The sequence below is a fragment of the Syngnathus floridae genome, chromosome 9 (assembly GCF_059516105.1).
Source record: "Syngnathus floridae isolate MCC-2025c chromosome 9, RoL_Sflo_1.0, whole genome shotgun sequence".
Lineage (NCBI taxonomy): Eukaryota > Metazoa > Chordata > Actinopteri > Syngnathiformes > Syngnathidae > Syngnathus > Syngnathus floridae.
This window is the reverse complement of record NC_142421.1, coordinates 1848725-1867143: the sequence shown is the minus strand read 5'-3', so window position 1 is coordinate 1867143 and position 18419 is coordinate 1848725. Positions and strand designations below refer to the sequence as shown.

The 18419-nt window shown below is 40.9% G+C and overlaps 4 protein-coding genes across 4 annotated transcripts in view; 3 read left to right on the top strand and 1 right to left on the bottom strand.

Moving 5' to 3' along the window:
* Positions 1-222: 222 nt before the first annotated feature.
* On the bottom strand, positions 223-3639 carry ppa1b (inorganic pyrophosphatase 1b). The gene is made up of 11 exons (XM_088385965.1): positions 3471-3639; positions 2875-2939; positions 2137-2190; positions 1750-1869; positions 1595-1681; positions 1398-1524; positions 1199-1326; positions 957-1042; positions 784-859; positions 664-703; positions 223-577 (listed from the first exon to the last, which is right to left on the bottom strand). Exons 1-11 carry the CDS (start codon positions 3529-3531, stop codon positions 546-548), a joined length of 876 nt encoding a protein of 291 aa, XP_088242091.1. The 5' UTR covers positions 3532-3639; the 3' UTR covers positions 223-545.
* Positions 3085-7264, top strand: eif4ebp2 (eukaryotic translation initiation factor 4E binding protein 2). Its single transcript, XM_088385976.1, has 3 exons — positions 3085-4318; positions 5168-5347; positions 5612-7264. Exons 1-3 carry the CDS (start codon positions 4186-4188, stop codon positions 5641-5643), a joined length of 345 nt encoding a protein of 114 aa, XP_088242102.1. The 5' UTR covers positions 3085-4185; the 3' UTR covers positions 5644-7264.
* A 288-nt stretch (positions 7265-7552) lies between these two features.
* Positions 7553-10279, top strand: rps24 (ribosomal protein S24). The gene is made up of 5 exons (XM_088385975.1): positions 7553-7645; positions 8206-8271; positions 8354-8563; positions 8758-8871; positions 10198-10279. Exons 1-5 carry the CDS (start codon positions 7643-7645, stop codon positions 10198-10200), a joined length of 396 nt encoding a protein of 131 aa, XP_088242101.1. The 5' UTR covers positions 7553-7642; the 3' UTR covers positions 10201-10279.
* A 3463-nt stretch (positions 10280-13742) lies between these two features.
* Positions 13743-18419, top strand: part of zmiz1a (zinc finger, MIZ-type containing 1a) — a 110261-nt gene continuing 105584 nt past the window's right edge. The window contains exons 1-3 of the mRNA XM_088385562.1: positions 13743-13816; positions 13890-13945; positions 15737-15807. The gene's annotated coding sequence lies outside the window, so the exon portion shown is untranslated. The remainder of the gene's footprint in view (positions 13817-13889; positions 13946-15736; positions 15808-18419) is intronic.

The window sequence follows — 18419 nt, the reverse complement described above, 5'->3', positions numbered from 1 at the left end:
CCAAGTGCAGGTAATACATCTGCATTTTTTCTTACCATATTTGGTCACGCGAGAATTGCAAAATATTGCAAGTAAAAATAGAAGTAAAAAAAAAAAAAATACAGTATGTATATGCAGTGACATGCATTTTTTGTTGTAAACACGAGGTGGCACCATTACACCGCTACCACATTCAAATGTGCGCGTTAAAAAAAAATAATAATCACACTTCCCACACCATAATTTACATAGGGATATCTTTATTCAAGCAATTCAGTGTATCCTACATGGCACACACTAATAGGCATCATAGCTGTGTGAGTTTTAAACCTACAACTCGCGTGGAGGGAAAACCTTTGATAAATAAGGGAAAAAATAAATGCTATTTTAACTTCAATGGCAGCTATTACTATAACCTCTAGACACTAACCTTTCCATAAGGAAGACAGACACCTTACAAAACCTGCAATGTCTCATTCCGCTGTTAGAACAGTTCCTATCATCTTTAAATAAACCTATGACAGATGAAACGTCTAATTTGTTCTCCCACGCAGTCAGTCTGAAGGTTACATCTTGTCGTAGTAAAACCATTTATCGACTGTCAACAGAAGAAACCGCAGATTAAAACAACGCAGTCAGTCAGGAAAATCAATCATCTACACCACGGCATTATCAATAAAATACCTGATGATGGGATTGGTTCCTCCTTTTCACAAGGGCATGCCTGAAAATATAGAATAAAATAATCTAATGACGATATGGACACAATACTGCAATTTTATTCACTATAGATATTTTACTTACATCACCGACAGCAGTTTTAGCCTCATTCACTGAGCAACAGAAAGGGCTGTCACTGGATGAGATGCAAGTGTTTTTGCTGTAGTTTGCAAGGGAGAAAAAAAAAGTACATACATATATAAAAATAAACATAAGCAGGCGGTATGTTTCTCAACATTATGCAACGATTTATCTACCAGTTCAGTTCACCGCCGTCTGACTGTTGGCAAATGAGAGCTTTCCAGAAGTTGTGAGTACTCTTGATGACTTCAATGGCAAAGTCCTGAAAACACAACACACTTCATCGTTTAGTCACTAATGCTTTTGACCAGAACCCCAAAAATATAATAATATTTTGATTGTAGGTGACATTTCAAAAAGATTACAAGTATTAACTTTTAACAGCACTCATTGAAATCCAAGGAAAACAAAACAAGACCTTGTCCTTGAACTCCTCATTGAAAGCGAATGTGTTCTCTGGCTTCCCGTCAGGTACTTTGTATCGCTTGAACCAGTCGACCGTTGACTGCAGATAGCCGGGCTTCAACCTCTGAACATCACTGATGTCTGAAGTCGGGGCCAGACAAGGTCAAAATGCAGGAAAAAGAGGAGAAAAGTTGATAAGGAGTCATGCTTACCGTTGAGCTCGCTGGCCTCGGGGTCGTCAACGTTGATTGCGATCACTTTCCAGTCGGTCTCGCCCTCGTCGATCATAGCCAGCACCCCGAGCACCTTCACTTTAATCACCTCGCCACGGGAACACACCTGACCAGCATGTGTAAAAACTGATTCAACCGCTCGACAGTAGCTCGATTTAACCTTAGACTGTATTTACCCTGGAGCCGATTTCACAGACGTCAATGGGGTCGTTGTCCCCGTGGCAGCCAGTGTCTGTGTCTTTGTGCTTTGGATCTTCCCAGGTCTAAAACAGCACGAGAAAAATCAGCAAAATGGTTTTAAAAATGACGAGCACAGCGAAAACGTGCTAACCTGAGGAATGGCTCCATAGTTCCATATGTAGCCTTTATGGGGGAAAACATTAGCCACGTAGCGCAGCTTGCCCTTCTTCACGTCCTGTTTTATTGGGTTCAAGAGGTCCTTTGTGGCGATCTACAAAGACACTCGGACAGTTATCAATGCTCTATTGCTTCATTATCAAACTATACGAGCTTCAATGATGCTAACAACAAAGGGAGACTGGCACAGTCAGGAACTTGAGAAGAAATTTCCAAAAATGTTCAATGGGGAATTTAGCTAAGAAACTTCAGAAATATTTTCAACAAACTATCCAGATGGATCTGTTGATTTATTGACTGTTTTCTTACAAGTTAATCTTAATGAATTACAACACAAATCCACAATAGTGACATTACTTACCTCCATTTTTGCATTTGTCCATCTTGGGACTTCCACCACCATGTGAAAAATGTTCTTAAGAGAAAGAAATCCAAAGAGTGGGTTATTTTTCGTCTTGGTTACTCTTTATATCAAATTTAACCAACTGTAATGACTTTTATACAGACTTTTACAGTCACAAGAGATGATATCAAGCCTCGCTAGACTATGACCTCACTCTTTCTGGAAAACATTACCTAATGCAATGTGTGGCCACCTCTGCATGAAAGCATTTTAAACTTAAAAAAATTGACTTCAAAAAGGGATATGATATTTAAAAAAAACATCACCCTGTAATTCCTGGTATGCAAATGTTTGGGTGCTGTCAAGTGTGAAATTTACCCACCAGGTAAATCTTTAGATTTCTGTTGTCAAATGCACAGATTAACGAAGTACTGCCTCTGTGTACACTCCACCTGCTTTTTTTAGACTCCTGGCTTAACATAGTCACCACCTAGCACCATTCCAAGTTGCCATGGTAACGTAAGCCATACTTGACAATGACCCGGCAATGTTTAGGTAGGTCTGCTGCCTCTAAACACCTGAATTTCAGCAAGACATGAAAATGTGTGGTGAAAGTGTTTTAATGTGTGTTTTTTTTTTTTTTTTTTACAAATGCTGATGACAGACATGTAATTAAGACATTAGTATGTCTTAACATGTCGTGAATGCATAATGACTCCATTGGAATGTTAATTCAGAAGACAAGTGTTACCGTACCTGTCCCTCATTAGCATATATTGGTATGTCATGGAACGGTGAGATGTATTTCCCTTCGGAATTCTCTGCAAAACAATGGAAGCAGGAAAACATGTATTAAACAGGAAATTATGTTTAACAATAGCTGTTCTATTACAAGACTGTGCCGTTGAGACAGTCACACACACACACAAAAATTAGTCAGTGGAAGTGGAAGCCAATGCATTGTGTCAGAGACTTGTAATCAATGGGTGTTGCCCGACCAGGAACGCTTTATGCTTCCCGACTTGGTGACGTTGCGTGTGGAGCCACCCTGGACGAGTTCCCCGTAGAATTGCTACATATACAGTCCCGAAATTTGGAGCCTTCCATTTGAGTTGTCGATAACCTGATAAACCAGTTGAACGCAACATGCTATGGAAACCCTGTAATCCTAACACAATGACAATATCGTGCAGGGGGAAAAAAAAGGCGTGCAGAAAATGAAACTTAGGGCGACACTCAAAATGAAACTTACGGCGACATTCAGCGAATAGGTGACACGTGTGAGGCAACTATTACAGAGAACGACACTTCTTTCTCCCCACATTAGTAAAAACTATGTACGTTGTACTCACTGAAAAACAAGCGGTAGCTCAAGGAGTTGGGGCTGCCCCTCTCTTCCACAGTGAAGCTCATGATTAAGTGTAGATTGATCTCACTCGGATGAGGGATGGTGAGGAAAAGAGGATTGTCTCGGCGGTGGACTGGACGCAAGGGCAGGCGGAAAGGCAATGCGCATGCGCACAGTCGCACACCACCCATGAGACGTTCAGGGACTGTCGGAGGGTGGCTTGATACTCCAAAGTACTACTCGTTTTGTATACTTTTTACTTAGGTGTAGCTGCAGATACAAGAAAAATACTCGTAACGTACAGGTAATGATTCCAGTCCTTTAGTAAAAAGAAAACTGCACGTAACATTCGGCTCAAGTATAACTCGTTTTGATATTTAACAGCAATGATAAAATAAAATAAATAATACATTTTTAGTATACACATTCACACAGTACTATCACCATAGGTATAGTAAAATATCAAATACATTAAACATAACAACAAAAGACACCGTGGCCACACCTCTTGGTGTCACGTCCGCCCACTGGTCGTTCTGCTTCCTGCCTTGCTGAGGAAGGGGACAGCGCTGACGGCTGGGAGGACGCGAGGAGCGACAAGAAAGCCCTTGGAAAGACGTAAGAAAGCGGGGAACGGCCCTGGTTTGCACCGTCAGTCGGGAGATAAGCACCCCGAGTTTCCATAGCGGCCGAATTTGTCACCGAAGCGGCGCCGAAAAATGTCGAACAGTCGTCAGCTTAGCGAGAGCAGGGCCATCCCGACCAGGACGGTGTTGATCAACGATACAACGCAGCTACCTCATGACTATTGTACCACCCCTGGAGGCACTTTATTCTCTACCACTCCCGGAGGTAAGATGGCTCTTCTCTTCCATTTTTAAAAAAATAAGAAAATAGAAGGCGGTGCCCAACATCACACCATCGCCGCTTCTGCTATTATGGGCTTTCGCTGCCTTGTCATACCATCCAAAACAAAAACAATGTTAGTCCCGCCTCCTCCCTCGTTGGTGTTCTCTGATTGGCCACTACTCTGCAGCAGGTATCCACAGAACGTTTATTTATATTTTAATCAAATCCTCCTCGGAAATTTCCAGCCATATCCTTTCATTAAATTATGGCCACAAACAGTAAGTTAGTAACACACCAGCACAACTTTGTGAAGAACGTAGTGTTTGGTTTTAACTGTTCCACGTAGAATACTGATAAAATTGTTTCCTGCTGTACAAGGTCAGTTTGTCCACAGTGAAAATCGTCGTGATAGCTTAGAAAGCGATACACCTTCTGGTGTTATCATAGTTCCAAGTTAGCAAGTTGATTTTTTTAAAAATAGGAACTGTTTGAGTATCATTAAGTGATTTTATTGTTAGCACGTTAGAAGTGCTTGTTTTGAGTGGACACCAACTTAAAGTGGTCTCTTAGAGCACTGACCTAAATACTTCATATTATTTAACAGGAGATTAGAAATGCTTTTAAAATGAAGACTGCTCTTTTAATACGGATATCAACTCACAAAGGGGAGTTTGTGTGCTTCCTAAGGGATGTAACAATCTTGGTGTGTGGCCACAGTTCAGGTCACACACAGGAAAGTCAGAACTGAGATTCAAACTCAAAGTTATAACTGTTAAGAAGAGATGCTAAGCACAACCAAAAATGATAATGAGGATGTCAAATGTAAAATCCATCCTGTGTGCCCTGATGCAGGAACCCGAATCATCTACGACCGCAAGTTCTTGCTGGACATGCGTAACTCGCCCATCGCCCAGACACCACCCGCTCACCTGCCTGTCATCCCTGGCGTGACCAGCCAAAACACGCTCCGTGAGAACCGGAAGAATGAAGCCAACAACCACGTCAACAACCACGACGGAAAGCCTACGAATGGTAACTTCGACAAAAATGCATCCCTTTACCCATCGGGAAAAAAAAGCTGATAGTCATGCACGGTTGCTACCCAAAACAGCACCACCTACCGAACTTGTCCTGCAGTATGTCAGTTCATGCCATTTAGCTGTATTTTACCATAAGTAATTTTTATTTTATTTTACAGTCCAGCTACAGTACATTGTAATATATTTTTGAATTTTTTTTTTGTAATGAATTCTCCAGTCGCGTGTCTTTAATACCTTGCTTTCATTTGTGTTCAAGGTGACGACGCCCAATTTGAAATGGACATCTGACAGACCGGCGCCAGCACACGCACAAAACAACCCAAACAAGTAATTGACCTGGCATGCTCTGTCATGCTAGTGGCTTGGCTTAGAGAAACAAATGTGAGCCCTCATGGCAGCCATTTTCTTTTGCTCTCCACCTCGCTGCTGCTGCTGCTGATGTCGTGCGTGTGTATGTGTAAAAATCACCGGGATACAGCCCATATTGTCTGGTATGGGGGTCTACAAACTGGGTTTATTTCAATAGATTTCCATAGCTGCTGTAAAATTCAACCACACAACAAAGGGAGCTGGCGTGATGATTATTCACACGCGCACACACACAAATGGCAGTGATCCCATTAACGAAGCACATCAGTTCTAACCAACGTTCTGACATGTCTCATCTGCGTCGATGATCATCGAAATTTGGAAATTGTAATCAATTGTACTCTCCAGCAAGTACAAATGAAAATACTGTATTTTAACACCCCCCCCCAGGCTAAATAGTACAGAACAGGCCTTTTTGGTTGACAAGAGCTTTATTTTGGAGAATACGCAAAAAGGATTGGGAAATTCTGAAATGGGAGCTTCAGCTGTGAAATTTTGGAAATATTCAAAGTGGGACACTTAAAAAATATATATATATAAAGACAATTAATGGGAATCAACAGGAAGTTGCGATGAACATTTAGTTTTAATATGGGAAGACGGGCATAAAAATTTGATTGTAATATATGTTTTTCCATCTAATTCTGTCATTGAACAACCAAAAATATGAATATTGCATAAACTAAATGAATACGCGTGCTATCCCTATAGATTCTCATGTATTACTGTTACAGTGTCCTTATTCGAAAATTCCGATTATTTTGCAACCATAATGCAAGAAGGGAGGTGATACTTGACTTGAATATTCTGACCCAATGTGGGAATTATTTGACTCCAACGTTAATTTTTGGGATCTTTTTCCTAGATCCAGAAATGTTGTATGCATTATATTTTGATTAGTATGAAATACAGTTTTCTGTTTTAAGGAGTCTCGTTTGACTGGAAGTGAGTGGAACCAACCGTCAGATTTGTCAAAAGTGTTTCTGAGCTTGATGGTGCCATTCCATAATCTGCAAAAGTCTCCCCCAGTGTCCTTAATCCATACTACTGTAATGACTTAATTTTTTTCTGTCATTTAAGTGTGCATACGCCTTATTTCAATGCATTGCAGTACATCAGTCTAAATGAAGTTCGAGTCATCACTTTGTACTACTGCAAAAGAGAGGTTTATTTTTTCACTGCAACCATTGGACATTGTATTCAGAAACTGAAGAAAAAATACTCTTTTTGCTTTCGTTTGTAGATGTGGAGTTGAAAAGAGTGACGGCAAACATTGCATCACTGTTATTTTCTTCAATATATGATACAAATACCCATTTTCCATACTAAATTGATTTATCGTTTTCTCTAACAAAATTGTTGAGTGCAAATTTCATTCAAATCAGTTTTTTGGGACAATTAGGGCAAGAACATTTATAATTCAAAACAACAAAAAGTTTGAAAAAAGCTTTGATGTTTCTTTTTTTTTTTTTCCACGAAAGTCCAAATGCCAGTGAACGCTCTTGCTACAAGATCAATAAAAGTCCCACAACAAGGAAAATCAGAGTGTGCTCTTTTTTTAATTCCATTTTCTTAGTGGTAATGTTTAGGAAGGTATCACACAAGGCTGCTGGTTGTCAGCAGTGTGGCAGTATTCATTTGTATATAACTTTTAAATTCAATACTTTGCATGTTTTTGTTTTAAAACATATTTAGGCACGTGTTTAATTTAATTTGTGTACAATTTATTTGAATTTAGTCAGAGTACCCTGAGAAAACACAAGTAAGGATACATGCATGTTTTCGACAGCTAACGACCTGAATTTATTTTCTATCAGGCATATCCAGTAGGTACTCAGCCATATACGAACAGGCATTAATTCGGTCGCCCGCTGGTCCTTCCTCCTTTTCTACGTCCCTGAGCGAGGCCGCCGTCAAAATGGTGAGTCTTGAGGGCTAAAGTTGAACAAAAATCCACTCATCATCAAGCCAATCAACTGATTGTCACTTATTTTGTCACGACCAATTGATAGTTTACGTCCCAGTCTGTTAACATTCACCGATATTGAGATTTTTTTGTTCGTTTTAGTCTAGCTTAAACGGCACTTTTCAAATGCTAAGATACATGTTATCACCCAATAAGGGACACCGCGTTATTTGCGAAAGCTTTGCGATTTCCTTTAGTTTTATTCTCTCTTATTGTAAGTGTCATGACCAACTGTGATTGTATAATCACCCTGAGACTATCGTTTTCCACATTTATTGACTAATCTACATTTCTTGGAGGCTAGCGTTAGCAACCTCACGAGATCAACTGTGTATTTAGGCCCGCATGTGTATGAGATATAAGATGTGAGCTGGTTGCTACTAATATTCTGAACGTGTGGCTGACAAGCCTAACTGAAATTAAGATTTCTAAATTGACATATCTGTAAAGAGAGCATGAAACCAGCCATACCCGCTCCAGTGTAATCGCGCTCAATGTTGTCTTCCTCTGTTTAGAACGAGACAGTTACAGTCAGGACTCGCAAGTTCATGACGAACCGGCTGCTTCAGAGGAAGCAAATGGTAAGTTTGGATAACATGCTTAAATCACTCACGGTGTCATACCTGCTTCATATGTATTCATTGTCAATCCCTGCCTTTCCAGGTCGTTGATGTTCTGCATCCCGGCAAGGCCACAGTCCCCAAGACTGAAATCCGGGAGAAGCTCGCCAAGATGTACAAGACGACCCCCGACGTCGTGTTCGTCTTTGGCTTCAAGACTCAGTTTGGCGGTGGCAAGACAACAGGCTTCGCCATGGTCTACGACTCCTTAGATTACGCCAAGAAAAACGAGCCCAAACACAGACTGGCCAGGGTAAGTTTCAAAAGCTTACGGTCATTTTTGTATTTACTTGTAGTGCTCATATTACAGTTATACTGTAATAGTTGAAGGATATTGTGTCCTTCAGTCCAGCCAGGCTCATTTTTGCTCCATGCAAAATAACGAATCTATATCGCTCAAATGGTTTTGCTCCTGTGTGAAATTAACTTCAAATATCTCTTCCTCAGCATGGTCTTTATGAGAAAAAGAAGACATCCAGGAAGCAGCGCAAGGAACGCAAGAACAGAATGAAGAAAGTACGAGGCACCAAGAAATCCACCGTGGGCGCTGCCAGCAAAAAGGTACGTTTGTTGGAGGCAATACTGATTTTGTGCTGAAAAGAATGAAATGCATGGAGCCGTTACTTCTTCTGTTAACTTCATCTTGTCATTCTCCCAACCCTGTCAAATGTTCTTCGGGAACCATAGAAGGTAAATCAATGTTCAAGAGTAGGCTAACTCCAGTGTGCTCATAATCCTCCAGTGATGGATAATAGCTAACCTCTCCTTACCGCATCACCAACCCACCCGAAAAAAAACGTCCGCGTGCACGTTTTTTTTATGCAGTTTTCCTCAAAAAGAAAATAACATCACAAATATTTTCACCAACCTAAAGCAACCTTGACACAAAGGTGTAACGTGAAACTTCTAGCTTCTTTTCCAGAGGTCCTGCAAAATTGCAAGCTTAGTTGAGGCTGTGTTGGGTCTGTGCCTTTTTTAAGAGATTCCAACACTTTCATTTGACATAAATTAGATGCATGAAGACATCAGTGTCTGCAGTGATGTGTAAAAAAACAAGGTTAAACATGTTTTTGAAACTCATTTTTCAAAGTAGCTCAGATTCTAGCTCAACTTAATTGGTCGTCCTTTTGAGTCTAATGATATAACGTCTAACTGGTTTATATGAAAATTCATCTTACAAATTTGGTTGTGGCAAAAACTCTCACCCGTGGCCGAATCACGTAAACTCTTTAAATAACGACCCTGTGTTCAATGGTATTTCGCGCTCTTTGTCAATACGAGGAGCTTACTTTTAAAACCAACAAACACTTTCTGCCTCATCTTTCAATGTGTTAACGTGATCCTGTTCCATCTTTTGTGCCCCACTTTGCCTCCCATGGAACACGCGTGCAGAAATGAGGTGTCAGTGTACAGGTATCATGTGCGAGCATGGGGTGGCCGCTGTGTTGCACATCCAAAAGTCTTAAGCGCATGCCACGCTCACTTCCCCCAGTAGATTTTACCCACTTGGTGTTTCCCTCACTGGTGTTGGTTCAAATCCCACGTCAAATGTTCTCTCGTTGCCTCGGGAGCCCTGTGTTGCTCTTTGGGAGCGAACCCACTCTAGCCTACTTGTTAGTAGACACTTGCCCATTCTCCTTTAGAGGCCTAGTCACTGAGCGTTTTCACTTTTTGCGAGTGTGGAGTGTTTAGACTCTAAGCCTACTTGTTTATTTCTTACCACAATGAAACACTTGTTACAGGCGTAACAATGTTTTTATTTTGAAGCGTCGTACTGTTTTAAGTCTTAGTTTGGAATTTAACTCAATTTTAGATATAACCTTGTGCATCCATGTCGAATAGAGAGTAATTTTATTTTCTCTCCCCACCCCTCTTCTCTTTCCCCAGTGAGCCCAGACAACCAGGGAGGGTTCTCGTGCTCAAGATGTTCTTGTATATTGTTCTCAAATAAAAGTTGGAGAAAAGACAATTTATCTTGGAATGGATTCTTCTACGTGAGATATTGCTACTGAGGTGCTAAAGATGGTTTCCAACACGTTCAAACTGTACGGTGGGTCTTGCCTCTATCTGTAACACCGTAAATGACCACACGGTGGCTCCCCACCATTCACAAGTACAGTACAGTGTAAGGTTTTTCTAATTACCAATTTATGCAGTTAAAACCCCAGATGAATACTTTGCATAAATACACCAGCAGGCTCACCCTTTTACGCGCACACTTTACCTTTCCTCAATTCTAAACACCATTTAGAACAGAGTAGACTGCCGCATCTGCACCGTGACCTTCTTAGCGAATTAGCATAGAAATACACCCCAAGAGGATGTTAAAATTAAGCCATGAAAATGCCAAGGAATGGCTCTCTCCTGTGGGTCGGCACCGCCGCCCACCCGCTGCTTTATGACATCTTATTCAGGGGCATTTGTCAAAGCCGTTGACAATTTGCTCTTTGTTAAGGATGCTATAAAGAAATATTGTGTGCATACGGGGGAAATAATTACCCTCTGCTGAATTTGTCAATTCACAACGGAACTGTAATTGGATTTGATAATGGAAGAAAAAAAATATTTCTTCTATACTTTACTGGATAAAAAAGCCATTACTATAAGACGGATTGTCAACCGGTGGTCTGCGACCCTCTAGTGGTCAATGGCGGTGTTGCAGTTGGTCTGCGAAATTGAAAATGGAAAATAATCGAAACTAAAATGGATTTAATATTTAAACTTGATTTATTTTCCAGGTAATTTTGTGAATCATTTAGCTATCCAAATTATGTTAAATGTAGCTGAGATTTACAAAATAGCCACACAGGTGGAAATAAATAGCTTGTAGAGATCTATCCTCCTACGGTGCAAAATAAAATAACATGTTGCCAAAGCCGTGGTCTCCGAGTTGCTTCTTGGTTATAATGGTGGTCCCTTGGACAAAACCAGCTGAGACCCCATACCATAAAAAATTGGAAAATGTATTTTCTTCATTCACCACGAGAGGGAGCCCGCGTACAATTAGTATCACTCATACCACAGTGTGAATCTTATACACTGCTTTTCCCAAATAAAATCCAAATTTACTTTAAACTCTGCACATAACAAATCCTCCCCTTGTAAACTCTCGAGCGCAACAACAGTTCCGCCTTTCCAAATGCAATTTAAAAGTATTCCTGAGTTTATGTGTTTTGCACAGCCACACTGGCTCCAGCCAAATTGTGGCAACCGGAATTCTGCCCAGGTTGGACATAAAACAACCATAAAAGAGACTGTTAATTTCTTTGTAAATGAGCAAACTAATTTCAGAGAGGGACCACAGTCTTAAATAGGGATCATGTTCGATAACACTTTTTGTCAGACTGATAATCAGTACTAATTGTCCTACCCAAATCCTGTTGATTGAAATCCTGCAATTTGACCCACCTCTCCTGAAATCCTAAATGTAGGCCACATGTTCTGTTTTGGAATCCTGCATGTGCTTGAGAATGAGGAAATGTGCTTCATTGGAGGTACTTCCATGCCTCCCCCTCTTTTCCCCCAGTGGAACAGAGGTCCTGAGTATCTCCAGTGTAAATATACAGTACACCCGCTACTCCCTGTGGGCTTGTCTTCAATCGATGCCAGACGACTGAGATTAATCATAGACTGTTTATCAAAGATAATATTGCAGGCCGCCACTACATAAGGAAGGGTTACACTATCAACACCCCCTCATTGATTATGAAGCAAAGAGTGGATGTATTAAAGATTAAAAAAAAAAAAAACACCATTTACTTGCCATTTGTGCCTAAACAGAATTCCCGATGACCTAGAAAAGAGGCAGGTGGATTCATTCATCTCAGCTGAAGTGTGGGTGAGTGCGGCGGCTCCACTGGTGTGCAGTTGTGGGAGGTTTGACACAAGTGGAGCTTTCAAAAGCCAGCCACTGCTAACAGATGGTGCTGGGAAATTAAGCAGCTTTTGCACTTGGTCCCAGGAGTCCCTTCCCTTTCCCCCAGTCTTTGTCTCTTTTCACTTTAGCATGTCTCTCAGTCTCACTCAACATTCTTATCTCCTCCTGCTCCCTTGCCGGGGTGGGCGAGCGGAATGAGCCCGCTCTCCTGTGTTTTCATTAAAAGACAGCGAGTGGGTGACTGATGTAATACGGATGTGGAAAGGGACAAATGCAATTAGGAGTGTTAGGTGATACATTTAGTAGATGATGCTATGCGTGCTTTAGTATTTCAAAAGTGAAAACAAAGCTGACTTTGACTTCTAAATAACGCCAAGGATCAAGAAATAAAGTGCACTTTCTAATTGTCACTATTTTTCTTGTTTTTCCTCAAATCAGTAAGTGAGCCAGCCCTCATCCCGCCCCATGTGCTGCTGGGCCGATGCCGAGTCCAGCTTTGGTTACCATGACGACCGGCTGTAGCCGAGAGGATTAAGCTTTGACTTGGGAGCAAACATTTGAGATACAAATGCATGATGGCAGGGAACTCAATTCACTTCACAACCAGCAGCTACTGAACAATTCTTCTCAAACACTTATCGTAGTTTTTAAATAACGTGTATGCATATATACGTGCCTATATATTGTTATCCAATCTATCTACTGCAATTTCACATACTCACGAGCCAACACTAACAGCAGCACACGCTTAAACTGAATATGTGCCGATGCCACAACATGAAATCTCAAGATTCTCCGATTTGCCACGCATGCACGATTAGCAAGTGGCTGACCAGGCCTGGCGCTAACTGACCTGTGGTTTGGCTACCCTGTTTACAATTTAATGTTGGACAATTTCCCACGGCACAGCTGAACATCTCTTGAAGCGACAGAGATGAGGAAGGAAGTGAAGTGCGCACAGCTTTTGCTCTCTGTGTTTACAGGCAATTTTACGCCGTACCATAAGTGCAGTGTCAGCATCGGGAGAGTCCCAAGTGAGTCTCCTATGTGCCAAATAAAGAAAGCTCTGATAAAGCTCAATGACTTCCTTCAGGGCCTATATGTACTTTGATTCTCTCCCCCCCCCCCCCCCCCCCATCTCTGTCTTTCTGCACACAAGTTTTGTTGTTGTGGATAAATGACCTATTTGGAAAAAAAAATTCGTTCAGACAAGGGCTGACTGTTTTAGGTCTTATATTAAAAGTGGTCCATTTAAATCCGAAATATTCCGTCAGTTGATTTTTTTTTTTGCTTTTATTTAAATTCTTGATATACACTTTTAAACTACGCATGCTCTGTTTATACTAGAAACCAACTGATTAACCGGTCAGGCAATTTTTGGGGTAAAATACAAAATACAATTATGATTGAATAAACACCGATTTTTTTTTCATGGAACAAAATAAATGTTATGTTCGGAGTCACTTAGAAGGATATCATTACACAATGTGTCCACAAGACGGCGCTCTAACTCCACTCAATCAAATAACTAACCTTTTTTTCCCCCCCGAATGACCAATGACGTGCTGGCAAGTAATTGCACCACCTGCAAAGGTAACATTCTCAACAATGGCGGATTACCACTTTAAGGTAATGCTAGCGAAATGTTCAGCATGATATTGGTGTTACGGCAAAAAAATAATAAAACAATTCTCACTTTCAGCAACAAGTGAAGATGAAGAACAGTATCATGGTGGACAACAAGAGAGACACTTTGGGGTAAGTGGTCGTGTTTAACTGACACACGTATGGACACTTTTCTTGGCTGGTTTTGCGAGCTTTAGCAAATTGAGCATTAGCGTAACAAACACAGGTGCAATTGTCGCTCAAACCAAGTATAGAAAGAATATTTAATATTATTTATATATTTTAATATTTAGTATTGAAATGGGGTTTCCATTCCAAAATATTCACAACTGAAATAAATTAGATTTTCATGAGCACAGTTTCCTCTTTTAATGTTCTCCTGGGAAAAAAAAAATAAAAAAACTCGCGGAGATATGAAGACTGTAAGAGGCACCATTTCAATTTTATGAACAAAATGCTCCTTTCACTGAAGAGTCCTGCCCATGTTTCTTCAATCAGTGGAGCAACTTTTTATTTTGGATTTGACTTTGCATGATGCCACTACCCAAAAGTACCATCTTGACTCATTTGCATACTTTTTCAAATGCACACTGACACCAAATTGCCCCTTGTGGGGGGAGCACGTTAGTTTAATGGAGTTTGCGCGTATCACAGGGCAAGACGACCAAATTGTGATTAACTTTATTCGTCAAATTTTTATACATATTAAAAAAAAAAGACGTGACAAAATCAGGTTCGGATTGCAAATCCGACACTTGAGTTATTTTGCCATTTTTGAGTGAGCTTCACATTCTCCCTCCTTGTGCTCATTGGTATTCCTGCTCATATTAGCCTCTTCAATCAGCAACAGAAAAGCTGTGATTAATGGCAGCAGAGAGAGCAATCTCCCAGTGATTCACCGGCGTGAATAAAAAGGAAGATTTGCTCATATTTCCGCTCAAGACGCCGAAAAATATCGTCCGGCGTTGGTGAGATGTGTGATTTATGATGTTGTTAGTTACTCTCATGTTAAGTCCATAGAGCAAAATGAAAGCCAAATTAGTATGAATAACAGATGCTTCCTGTTTTAGTGTGGAACTCCTCATTTACTGGCCAATCTCACACTTAAATAATGAAAATGGGATACGTTCGTCTCGATGGTTTGAGTGGTTAACTCATTACAAGCTAATGTTGGAATCTAGAAATCAATAAGTTTTTTATGGTTGTGATTTCCGTAAATCAAGCAGTTTGCATGAATACTCAATTTTATGTCTGATAAATTTTTCTTCCACTGCACATAGTAACACCAAGCAATAATGCATTATATACATTTCAGGATATAAAGGTTTTTATGAAAACAAATATGATGACAGCAATATAGTTCTATTGTAATGAATTCTTTTTGTGGTTGAGTGACTAAGTACTACACCGCTTTGCCATGATATGAGGAAATAGAAAACAATTGGCATGCATGATGTTACATCATGTTACGCGAGACCTCAAACCAAAACATTATTGGTGGACATCAAATGACAAGCGAGCTCTCGTATTCAAAATGAGTCATTTGTTATCCCAAAGAGACGTCATTTCATTTCAAACATTAGCTGGACAAAACCAGTATCTCCACATCCAAATCCCCTCTGTAACCCCCCCAACCCGCATATTAACACAGATTGATTTCAATCAAACATTAGCCCTGCAAATGTGTAACGGGCCATCGGACTAGCGTCATTACTGCCGCTCGTTTGCCAGCTAAGAGACGATCAGATATGACAGGGGCGGAATTAGCTTTGTGCTGGCTCTCTGTCACTCTCATCCCAAACTGCCGCCGGGCGGGTGGGGCTGTGTGTGTGTGTGTGTGGGGGGGCTTTCTGATTAAAAGGATATATTGTATACTACATGCACATTAAAGACCCCCTGCTCTATTTTCCTTCCTACTTACAGATCACACAAAGGCCGGATGGAGCGTGGCGTATGTGCCTCAATGGATGCCCTGAGCTGCTCCTTTCTCGAAGGTGAGGGTGACAGTCGTATCGAAATCCTGCTTTGCCACGTTCAACTCCGTGTCATGAATATACAGCGGAACAAAGCTTGTTTCTGGGGTGGTCTCTTTTGCACCGGGCTGCATGCAGTCTCATTGAACGCTGTTTAAAATCAATACGCTCTGACCTTACCCAAGTCAGAGGCCATGCTGAGGACCCCATCAGGCAGAGTACAGACCCCCACCCCACACCCTTTCGAGTATGAGCACTACTGACTAAACGACTTTCAGCAAATTTAAAAAATCAGGGCGTTTGTAAATCGCATGAATATTAATGACTTTTTTTTTTGTAGTATTGCATCATTTTTGCACATGTACTAGTTAAGATATTTAAATGCAAATGTGCTAAAAATGTGTACCAGCCTTATTTTTTTCTATTCACATCATGTGGCATGTTGTAAATGTAGAAAATATTATATTTACTATGCATGTTTCTTTAAAAAAAATATATAATTGTTGCAACCATGCTTGTAACTACAAGTATGCATCCCAAATCATCTTTCTACATTGAAATGAAAGAAAATGGCAATAATTCATCCTAGCCTTCCCCTGATTAAAAAAAAATAAAAATAAAACAATTAACAGCCTAAACTGGCTTCCATACAGTAATAAAAGAATGAATCTCCTGAGATGGAGCGGCCAATCGAATCTCCCAAAATTCCCAATGGCCACCATGCTCCTGTTTATGACATTAAAAGTGAAATGTAATCCGATCGAAATCCAATGAGTAATATCATAAAACTGAATTGTACATATTAAGTCCTCAGTGAAGTTCTCACTTCTGGTGAAAGTTGATTGGCACGAACAAATCATTCCTCGGAAAAAGGCAGACTTGTCACTCTCTGCCGCAAGTTGTGTGGATGGATTAGACCACTACGTGTCGAGGATGGCTTTAATAATTAAGAAGAGCCGAGAATATAAGCTGCTCCCTGTTGTGCAGTCAACTGTACTGGCACGAAAAAGAGCTGGGCTAGAAGGAGGAAGAGGAGGAGGGCGGTAATGGTGAGAAGTGCTTATGAAATATGGATATCAGAAAGAAAGCAGTCCAGGAAAGTTGCCAGGGAAAAATTCTTTAATTAGTTGAGTGATAGTTGCAAATACTCAACAGTGATAACAGTTGAAAAATATGACACATTTTAAAAGTGTTTGTGAGCCGTGCGTGCCGACGGAGCGCTGTTTGTCTTCATACAACTCCAATTATCATCCGGTACGAGAGAAGCAATTAATTGAAGAATTTCCGTCAGTGTCATAAAAGAAAATACCAAGGTAATCCCTAACGGCATCTGTAGCGTGCGCCTGATTTCATGCCTGTTGGCGCCGCCATTCGGAGTGCCAAAGAATCCCAGCGGTGGGTGGGATGAGCCGTGAGATTCAACATCTCAACACTTCTGATGCAAAGATTTCTTAAAAGAAAAGAAAAGTGATTTTGTTCAGAGCAGGTTTCCAGAGTGTTGTTTCTACCTTGTGTGGTTTTGACAGTTGTCGCTGCTGTGGGGTTGAAGGGACAATGCTGGGATGACAACTCCATTTCGCCAGACTTTATATTGTTTAGCATTGTGTTACATTCTGCTGTTACCATGACAAATATTTCCCCATTGACTCTTATTGATTACATGCAGAGTAGCTCCTCTTCAAAGTGATCGATAGGACCAAGGTGGGACTTTTCATCCACTTCCAGTCTTTCTGCATCCTGCTGATGACACTGTGACACTGAGCCAGGGTTGCAAAACTCATTTTTGTCGCGGCCCGCATCATAGTCATAGTTTCCGTCGGAGGGCCATTATGACTGCCAACGCTTTATAAAGTACACAGCAAACCGATGAATAACTAGTTTTGAAATTAGCGACTAGTAAAACCCGTTGGAAGTCGATGCACAATTTGTTTTTGCGGGCCACATAAATTGATGTATCTGGCCCCCGGGCCTTGAGTTTGACACCAATGCTCTAAGATGTGTGGCCTCATTTCTCCTAAACACGATTCTCCTAAAAAGCCATTTTAAGCCAAGACCATCTTTTTTTTTTTCCTCTCCTGGTATGTACCCGAGTGCATGGTGTTTGTTATACAACACCGCTGATATAACTCAGCAAAGGGTTACACCAGACACTCTGTGACTTTGGTTATATTAATTTGAAATGAGTGCATTATGAACTACTTGAGTTGCTGCATGCCAAATGTTGCACGCTCTGTTAAGCAAATGACTGTTAGATTTTCCCGGGCCCTGCTGTTGAAGCCCGCGACCGCGATATTAAGATTTAACATCACTCCTGACTGGAGATGGAAGCTGCTTTGCCTTCCCTCCAGCCTGGCTGAAGACCAGCATCATCCTCATCGCCGTGCAGTTAGCAAGTGTAGCACGCTATCGACGGAGCCGCCTGGCTGTGGCGTTTAGCTTCAAAGAACCACCCGCGGGCATCCTTTCTAATATTGTCGCAGTGACGGTGTTTTTCACAAACCTACTGATGCACGAGGCCTGTGAGGGGGAAGAAAAAAAAACAGAGGGCAAAAATCAAAAGTGTGTGAGGGAATTTTGTCAAACCACAACTAAAGGTTTCCACTTGAATTCTGTGCGAGCTGTCATTTCAAGGT

What these genes read in the sequence shown, in the direction of transcription:
- ppa1b (XM_088385965.1), bottom strand. Translation starts at nt 3,531, where the DNA reads ATGAGCTTCACTGTGGAAGAGAGGGGCAGCCCCAACTCCTTGAGCTAC. An exon ending in GAGCTACCGCTTGTTTTTCA is followed by an intron (nt 2,940 to 3,470) that starts GTGAGTACAACG and finishes ATTGTTTTGCAG; the next exon opens with AGAATTCCGAAGGGAAATAC. An exon ending in TATATGCTAATGAGGGACAG is followed by an intron (nt 2,191 to 2,874) that starts GTACGGTAACAC and finishes CTTTCTCTTAAG; the next exon opens with AACATTTTTCACATGGTGGT.
- eif4ebp2 (XM_088385976.1), top strand. Translation starts at nt 4,186, where the DNA reads ATGTCGAACAGTCGTCAGCTTAGCGAGAGCAGGGCCATCCCGACCAGG. An exon ending in ATTCTCTACCACTCCCGGAG is followed by an intron (nt 4,319 to 5,167) that starts GTAAGATGGCTC and finishes GCCCTGATGCAG; the next exon opens with GAACCCGAATCATCTACGAC. An exon ending in CGACGGAAAGCCTACGAATG is followed by an intron (nt 5,348 to 5,611) that starts GTAACTTCGACA and finishes TTTGTGTTCAAG; the next exon opens with GTGACGACGCCCAATTTGAA.
- rps24 (XM_088385975.1), top strand. An exon ending in TGCTTCAGAGGAAGCAAATG is followed by an intron (nt 8,272 to 8,353) that starts GTAAGTTTGGAT and finishes CTGCCTTTCCAG; the next exon opens with GTCGTTGATGTTCTGCATCC. An exon ending in CCAAACACAGACTGGCCAGG is followed by an intron (nt 8,564 to 8,757) that starts GTAAGTTTCAAA and finishes TCTCTTCCTCAG; the next exon opens with CATGGTCTTTATGAGAAAAA.